Source organism: Siniperca chuatsi, linkage group LG4 (genome assembly GCF_020085105.1).
Source record: "Siniperca chuatsi isolate FFG_IHB_CAS linkage group LG4, ASM2008510v1, whole genome shotgun sequence".
NCBI lineage: Eukaryota > Metazoa > Chordata > Actinopteri > Centrarchiformes > Sinipercidae > Siniperca > Siniperca chuatsi.
In genome coordinates, this window is record NC_058045.1 from 13902439 (window position 1) to 13911457 (window position 9019).

The window sequence follows — 9019 nt, forward strand, 5'->3', positions numbered from 1 at the left end:
GTGTGTGTGTGTGTGTGTGTGTCTATGCCTGCTGGGACAAGTGTGTAAAAGGATGTGGGTTAATCTTCAGAAGGTGAACAGCCGATGTTTGACAGCTAATCCCTTGTCAGGTCCCATTAGGTGTCACACGTCCTTAATTGAACAAATCCAACAGGCGCAAGCAGAGTAGCCAAAGTACAAGTACGTCAGACTCTTTTAGCAAGTTCTAACCTATACAATACACAGAAATATACATGCACATTTAAAGTATGATACAAGCTGCCAAGCCCTAACTTACTAAAGAACATGCCTTTTCCTGTTATGCTCTGTAATACAGCAACTACAGCTTGAACAACAGCTGACTGGACTGTTGAGCTTCGATTGCACGACAAATGGTTTATGAAGGCCAAGTGTCTTTGTACCAGACAAATCTGTTAGATTCACTTGTGACCCTGGTCTCGATCTCACCGTCAGGTTCTTGCCATGTCTAATCTGATTGGCTCAGTCGTCGTCCCTGGCCAGGTAAGCCCCGCCCTCAGACTTTAGCCTCTGAGCAGACATTTATCCCAAGATACCCACCATAAGTCTGCTTTTTAATGTATGTAGGGGGGTCAGTGTGTGCGTTAGTGTGTGTGTGTGTGTGTGGCCGGTGTTCTCTATTGTTGTCATCATTCCTAAAAGCCTTAGTCTGTCTTTTTGAGTGCTGTTTAGTGGCCTTTCAGGGTTTTATAAATCAGAGATGCTGCTTCCTTCACAAGTCAGGAGGATATGGAGACTGAGCGAGAAGCTGCAGAGGATTTGACAACAACAGGTCAGTCAGTTGAACAACAATATAGAAGGTCTGTGTTCACAACCATGATAATTCAGTTGAGTGTGTAACGGAGAGCTTATATGTGTTCCAGTGCTCACAAGAGCATGATATACATTTATTCACACACCTTAATTTATTTGGAATATAGCTGAAATTTAATTTTGTGGTTCAGGATTCATTGTAACTCCAAAACTCTAATAAATATTAGAATCACAGAGTTGTTGCTTAGTTGTCATGACTTCTGACCTTATAAATGTTTGTGCTTGTAGAAACATGAAGAGAAGATGGATCATAGGGCTACTTTTCTGCTGGTCTGCTCTCTCAGACTGGAGAAAGCCAGGCAGAAACTCACTTAAAAGGGATTTGAGGGAATTATGGGACAGAGCAGAGTGTGTGTGTGCTTGTGTTTGTCCATTAGGAGAAGGTCTTAATATAATGATGATTCTTGAGATGTGTTGCCATCAAGGCACAGAGTAAAGTGAAGTATAGCACACTTATTCATACTGAAGACGGGGGAAAGGGTATCTGTGTTAACTTAATCCTGTTTGTTATTTCTCTCTCTTCACTCAGATAGAACTGGTTCCTGAGGCCTGACTGAGCCCAGGAATGGCCCTCATTGAACTGAAATGGAGTTTGTTTCAGGCCAAGGCTCTAATCTGCTCACTGCTGGTCCTCCTATGTCTGCACACAGCCAAAGGTACAGCCACTTCACATTTCTTCGTATTAGAGTTCAGTTCTTGGCCAAAATCAATGGTTTTCTTTCACTCTGCACATGTGTTTGTGTTTGCATTGACACAGGAATGTCAGGGTGGGGTGGATGTTTGGATGGTCAGGATGCATTTGCAACAGTCAGAGAAAACAGCCTTTCGGGAGAAATCGTTGCTGAACTCTTGGCTGACACCACAATGGAGGGGGTTCACTGGAGCCTAGATGGAAAGGATGCTGATTGGTTCTTCTTGGATGAAAGATACATCCGGCTGAACACATCAGCTGACAAAGTCCTCGACCGAGAGGTAAATGAGGTGGAATATGCCCTCTTAAACATTGATCTGAGTGTTGGAGCTTTCTTAGAATCAGGAAGCCATGAATACAGTGCAAGGATTACGGATTTTGTGTGCAATCGCATTTCATTGAGTCTATTGGGCCGCAATGAAGAAGTTGTATCTAAGTTTAGAACAAACTATCAGAGATTGAACCTTACAACCTTGTCCTTGGATCAAACACAATCTCTCTTACCGTCATCCTCTTCCCAGCCAGCTGTCTTACATCATGGCAAAGGGTCAACCAGATTAGCAGTCTCGCTGTCTATCTGTTTCTGTCACTCTATCCTTAAAAAGAAACATTACATCTTCATCAAGTATGTGACCAAGAGGATCAATATGTAGAATCCACCTTATTCAACACAATCTGTGTGAGAGCACCAATTTAGTGTGTGGCCACCTCCCTCTAGTCATCTTCCCAACACACTTGTTAAAGATATTGGGATGTGCATTTCTTACACTGTCACCATAAAAGGAAAATACAAAATTTGAATAAAAGAACAATAAATATTTAAAATGTGCCCTATTATTTCTAGATTTAATGTAATCTCCTATGATTAACATCAAGTGAGAGAAACTACATATTACAATATAATATTTTTCTACACATATGACATTAAGTAAGGCAAATGTAGGTCTTAAATAAAACCTTTCTAGAGTAGGCAAATGTGAGAGTGCACAACAAATACAAAAGAAGTTCATAGGTTTATGTTTTGAAAATAACTTGGAAATATTTCCATTTTATGTGCTTTTAATATGGAATTATGTGTTAGAAATTAGTAGTTTTTCTGTGTCAACGTCTTGGCAGTAACCCGTTCACACAAAGTTACTCTTTTGGTTATCATGATGTAGATAATTATTCAGTTTCCAGCATGTGATACTTGTGTTAAAATATTTTATCACATTGAATGAAGGTCTTCTTTGTATGTCGGTGTAGTCCCTCATTTGTCCAGGAGTGTTTTCAGAATCAAGACGTTTCGGCTCCCATCCGGAAGTCATTCTCAATTGTGAAAAATGGTCCGGGAAATTTAAGCTACTCTATGTTACTTAAGCCTTGCCCTCAGGAATGAGTCTTCCTGAGTATCTGCGGATTACTGATTACTGGGCCATCATGGAAACAATTAGGTCAGTTTCAGGTGAAACTAGGCAGGGTAATCAGCAGATACGACTCTACGACTGAAACCTTGTCTTCTTTGTATCTTCATATCTGTTGTTGTCTCTCTGTTGTCCTATCTCTCAGGCCCAGGGTCCTGTCCTAATGGCTGAGTTGTCGTGTTATGAGGAGGACACACTTCAGGTACACTTTGTCCCGTCATCTTACCCATAACTCTTCAGTGTGTCATCCCACATTCAAACCTGCATGTTTTGCTGTTGTTGTAGAGTGTGTACAGGATCATGGTGGAGATTCTCAATGAGAATGATAATTCCCCTGTGTTTACAGAAGACACTGTCCAGTCTCTTATTATAAGTGAGGTATGACATTTTTACAAATGTACAGACATGTGCACAAATCTATGCGTGCTTACACAAAACAAACAAGATTTAAGTACCTGTCTATCTATGTGTTTTCCAGCTGACTCCAGTGAATATTGTGGTCTTCACTGTCCAGGCCACAGACGCAGATAACGACAAGATCATTTACTCCATTGACCAGACATCAGTGAGTTCTACTCTTTCACTCTTTACATGCTTAAAAAAAAAGAGACTCATACACACAATCACTGCATCGTTGTTGATGTGTTTGTGTGTGTTCTGCAGCCTGATGCGGAGTACTTCAAGATTGATCTACCCAACAGTGGAGAGGTGATCCTGTCCAAGCCTCTAGACTATGAGACCAAAACCCTGCTTACCATTACCATCCACGCCTCAGTAAGCTATGTACACTTAATTTTCTAAGAAAATGCAGCCACACATTCATCTAAATTCAGTTAATTTATACATTTCTGTCATCCCTCCTGAGAAAATAAAAGTCAAGATTTGATTCCCTGATGCTCCAGGCGATTACTATTAGAGAAGATGAACCATACTTCAGTTTATGCATCCATCCATTTCTCCATCATACATGCTTGACCAACGTAATATCCTCTAAAGAAATCTTGACCTGTCATTATCTCAGGAAATGAGCACTGCTGAGCACTTCAATACCAGCACCAACATCACCATCTCGGTCCTGGATGGAGATGATCAGTACCCACAGTTCCTGCCCTGCACGCTGCTTTTCCAGGATGAGACCAGTCGCATCTGCACAAGCCCTGTGTACACAGTCAATGTCACAGAAGGAGAAGAGGTCAGTTGCTAAACCCTCCCTCAATCCCACTTATCTTATAACTGATAACTTATCAATGATACTACATTGGATGCTACACTAGAACCATTCTTAGTCTTTGGAATATATACCTGTGGTAGGTTTATTTTTACTCTCACACACTGCATCTCTTCTGCCCTATAGGTGAGGTAGTGTAAGGTTTTATTGTGCATATTTGGCATTGTGTAATTGCCCTTTAACATTAAAACTTTAAACTTTAAACTGAAAACAACTTTGAGATCATCTGGACCTTTGACAATCCCGTGTTTCAATCCAAACTATAGAGTTCAGCTGCAAGATCCAGATCAAGTCACTGGGTTACTGTTTGAGATGTCACGAAGATCTGATTTGTAGAGCAACAAATGTGTGTCATGTTGCAGGACATTGTGTTGGACTTCTCTCCTGGTCCCATTCATGCAGTGGATGGAGACAGAGGACTCAGCTCTTCAATCAGCTATGCCATTCTCTCAGGTAACATAGACACTGATGCATGTTAATATTTGAAATGCTGCTGTGCTTACATGTGTACCATCTGTAACTGTGTTTGTGTTCATGCTAGGAGACGATGATGGGCATTTGTTGATGGACAGAGAGACGGGGGAGGTGAAGCTGACTCGGGGGGTTACAGACAGACTCACAACTCCAGTGCTGCATCTACAGGTCATGGTAAGAGTCACATACTCAGTGTTAGAGGTAGGCTTGAAAGATATCGATCTCACTGCTCTGTCTTTTTGTCTCTCAGGCGTATCAGGACGACGACCCAAGGAAGTATTCTGTTGCTACAGTGTTGGTCCGAGTTCTGGCAGTGAACCAGTTTTATCCAGAGTTCGACATGGCAGAATATCAAGGCTTTGTAACTGCAGGAATGAGCCCTGCTTCTCTGGTCAATACCTATGGCAGCAAACCCCTGATGCTACATGTACAAGATCAAGACTTTAAGCATGTATGCACTTCACCATACTCCACACACATGAAAAATGCTCAAAGCAGTTCTGTATTTGATTTATATTGTTACCCATCACCCCCTTTTTCTCCACAAATTGACAGGGTTTCAATCCCATGATCTACTGCACCTTCAGTCTGACATCCAATCACACAGACATCTACCAAATCACACAGGAGGGTCTTCTGATCGCCAGGACCAATCAACTCAAACCAAAACAGAAACATGTTCTAGAGGTGAGCCTCAGTGAAAACCTAGTGTTAAAATTTGATTTTTGATTTGATTTGATTGAAAAGATCATACCAGTGATTTTTCATATTTTAGGCCAGTAACTACAAATTATGTAAACTTCACATTTTGTTAGCTTACATTTAGCATCCTTTTTTATTTTTTTAATACCATAAGTGTTAAGATAGATTTCCTACGTTGCATGGAAGCCAATTGAGATAGTGAGTCCATCATTAAGCTGACCAGATCCAACAACCCAGAGGTAATGAATAAAGGACATGCATGACAACATAACTATAAAGTATTGTGTTTGTGTACTATAATTACATAAACACAATAAGAAAACCAATTAACAAAGGATGCCATTAAGGTATATTCACTGTAACTGGACGGTTGGTAATAAATTGGTAAAAAACTGTATCACACAACCCCTTTGTCTTTCATCAAAATCTCATAACAAATAAAGACATAAATAAAATGGCAATGATGTGATAAAAAGTCAAAATACCTTGCAGGTAACGGCTATAGACCAGGAGTCGGGTGATGTCACCTTTGCTACTGTAGTGGTGGAGGTGTTATCTGAAGGACAATCAAGTAAGGATGCACACTTACACACTTGCATACACTACTCATTGCTGATAAGCCTTCAGACTGAAACAAACTCTCTGTATGTATGTCTGTGTACGCTGCAGTCCCGCATAGTCCACTGGGAGATGGTCGTCTGACAGGCTGTACTGTGGGCAAAGCGTTGTTCCTGAGCATGGTGTTCATGACTGTATTTGGATGTATCCTGTCTATGGTGATGTGGCTGAAGAAGAAACACAAGGGAAAGAGGGACCCACTGGAGAGAGGCTGTGTGGCCCAGGGCAAACACCCTAATGTGGTGAGATCCATAATCTCTATAATCTAGATTCATATTTACAAAGATTTGTTGGTCAGTAAGTTTGAGTTTTTGAAATATTCTCTACTGCATACACTCCCACAGAGCTTACGGTGGTTCCAACTGGTGAGTTATTTATTTACTATTGAACCTAATATTCATCCTTGTCCTATATTTCCTGTCCCTTTCCTTAATAAACTCTTTACAGTATACTAGTCATAATCTCAATTTCACGATTACTTATTGTAGAATAGCTATCTTATTAGTTAATGTCTCAACTGTCCTAATCGTACTAAAAGTAAATGAACAAAAAAATCTCATCACAAATTTACTCGCTGTTTTCAAAGCTTTCGACCACATCTCATGGCCTTCATTAGCGGATTGAGTTTCTCAGTTGTCATGGAGAAGATTTAGTTGTTGTTACATGACCGAAGTATGGAATATCACATGACAACAACTAAACCATTTTCATGACAACTGAGCAACTCCATCCGCTGATGAAGGCTACAAGATGTGGTTGAAAGCTTCGGAACCAACAAGTGAGGTGGACCTTGTTTTTAGAATTTTTTTGTCAAACTGCTGTTTCACAGGTCCCGAATACCTTCAAGCTCAAGTTTATATGGTATTTGAACATGAGGCACCTCATAAGCCTGAGTAAATTACTCACATTGTAATTAATTCACTCACTCCCACTTACTTAAGGTTACACTGCCTGGCTGTTAAAAGGCCTCGCAATTAATACACATGTCACACTGAACCTGGATCATTCTCTCACCTCCTCTCTGCGACGCAGTAGTGGTTTTCTTTTTCCAAATGTTGACCTGATGACTGTGGTTGCTCTTCAGGTGAGTCACGGTAGCGCCATGGAGGAAGTACCCTGCAACAATGAAGAATATGGAACCTACAATCCTTCCTTCAGCTTCCCACACAAACCTGGCATCTACACCCACCAAGACCTCCCCCCCTGCCGAGGACCCGTTCCACCCAGAACGACCGCTGCACCCGACACCAGCTTCAACCCCACTGAAACTCTGCACAGCCCTGTGATCTTCAGTAATAATGTTTCTACACCAACCAAAAGCTCCTCCAGTTCACTCACTTTTCACCCAACCACTGTGGATGTAAGCCCCACACAGATGGCTCAAGATGCTGCTCTACCCAAAGAAAACCCTGGTTCACCAACTGATACATCCCTTGACCCTACTGAGGCACTACCTAACACCAATCCTAGCCCTGCAACCCTTGATGCCACCAGCACTCCACCGTTCACCTGTCCTGATTCACAAACTACACAAACAACCACCAACAATGATCCTGCTGACATAGTCACCAGCCCCTCCTCTCAATCCAGTGTTGCATGCAGTCATACCCGAATTGCTTTAGCAGAAATAGACAAACCCTTCCGCAAACCTCGTGTGAAGACCCCCCCATATTCACCTTTACAGTCCTCACCCCTTCCCACGCAGATGAGCACACCCCAACCAACCCCAGAGCGTGCACCTTTAAAAGCCAAGCTGGTACATATAGATACGTCTCCCCTTGATATACCTCCAGTAACACCGGAGCGAACATCGATGACTCTAAGCACAGAGGTAGACCGACCCTCCACATCACTGGACCAAACAGACCAATCAGAACACCCAGATGGGGCTGCAGACACTGGTAGTCCGCCTCAGGACAGAAGGCCATCGAGGAACTCAGGAAACATGCAGGACAGCCGCCCACTGGGGGATAAGGATGATGATGATATTCTGGGAGATGAAGATGCAGACAAGAACAGTGAGGGTGAGTTAGAGCCAGACGAAGAAGAGCTGCTGAGAGTGATGGCTCGTTGTAATCCCATTTTTATCACATTTAGTAAGTGATGTCACTACAATATTGCAGGCACTGAAAGTGATGGGGCGGACGACAGAGAATGAAGGAGGTAAGGTGAAGATGGATGACACAGACAAGTGGACGCGTCATCAATCAAGAAAGAAACACTACAGTCTGGTTCCGCTTGTGCTGTAGGTACTGCTAAGACAAGTAAGAGGACAGAATACATACGCAAGCTATACAGCATACAATTATAAGACATGATGTTGTTCCATTTATACCTTACAGTTCGTTCAGATGACAGGAATGAATGACCTTGAATGCACAATGCACTCTTTTAAATCAAACGTATCAGCATAAATTATGAATAGATTTTTCAAGCATACAACATTCATTGCAAGGTTAGTACCAGTAGAACAGCCTGAATGAATCAGTCATGAATCAAATATATTGTCTGCGAATGTTTACGAATAATAATGAGATTGTGTGTGTGTTTTCTTTTAAAGGTAAATCCACATGAATTCACATAGTGTAGAAAACTGCTGGAATGCTGTTTAAACTCACAGAGGAATGTGCAGCAGCAGTTCTGCACCCTGTGCAGTTCTGTGTATTTACAATTTAAATAGCTGCAGAGTACTGTACGTTTGAAACTCTCACATAGTGTACTGCAGCATTCATTTTTTTGTTATGCCTGCTCTACAAGCTGCCTCCGTTTTTCTCTTTAAACATGAGTAAAGTTATTGTCTAACTGAATCAATGAGCCAAGAGCAGTTATTAAAGTGAAATGATAAATCCCCCCTGGCCTGCCAAACCAGAGGGGCGGGCTTAGCTACATGCTTCGAGATGGCTGGAGTGAGGTTAGGTATAAAGTTCAAAATGGGTATGTTAGGGTTGAGATTAGAGATGGTTGGGTTAGGTAAAGGTTTGGGGTGGTTAAGGTTGGGATAATAATCTGGGCAGGATCTCCTTCTCTGCCCAAAAACTATGGCAGGACCCATAACAACAGTCAACATGCTAG

At 41.8% G+C, this 9019-nt stretch overlaps 1 protein-coding gene across 3 annotated transcripts; it reads left to right on the plus strand.

The window, feature by feature from the left end:
* Positions 1-523: 523 nt before the first annotated feature.
* Positions 524-8754, plus strand: LOC122875518 (cadherin-related family member 5). 3 transcript variants are annotated; one of them, XM_044194754.1, is made up of 17 exons: positions 532-790; positions 1361-1487; positions 1589-1803; positions 3071-3127; positions 3211-3303; positions 3404-3490; positions 3589-3699; positions 3947-4117; positions 4516-4606; positions 4695-4801; positions 4878-5078; positions 5183-5314; positions 5822-5900; positions 5999-6189; positions 6292-6312; positions 7032-7971; positions 8071-8754. In XM_044194754.1, exons 2-17 carry the CDS (start codon positions 1397-1399, stop codon positions 8103-8105), a joined length of 2622 nt encoding a protein of 873 aa, XP_044050689.1. In that variant the 5' UTR covers positions 532-790; positions 1361-1396; the 3' UTR covers positions 8106-8754. The 3 variants fall into 3 exon arrangements, with proteins under 3 accessions (XP_044050688.1, XP_044050687.1, XP_044050689.1); XM_044194753.1 differs by having other exon boundaries at positions 524-790; positions 1365-1487; positions 7032-8754; XM_044194752.1 differs by having other exon boundaries at positions 525-790; positions 7032-8754.
* Positions 8755-9019: the final 265 nt, after the last annotated feature.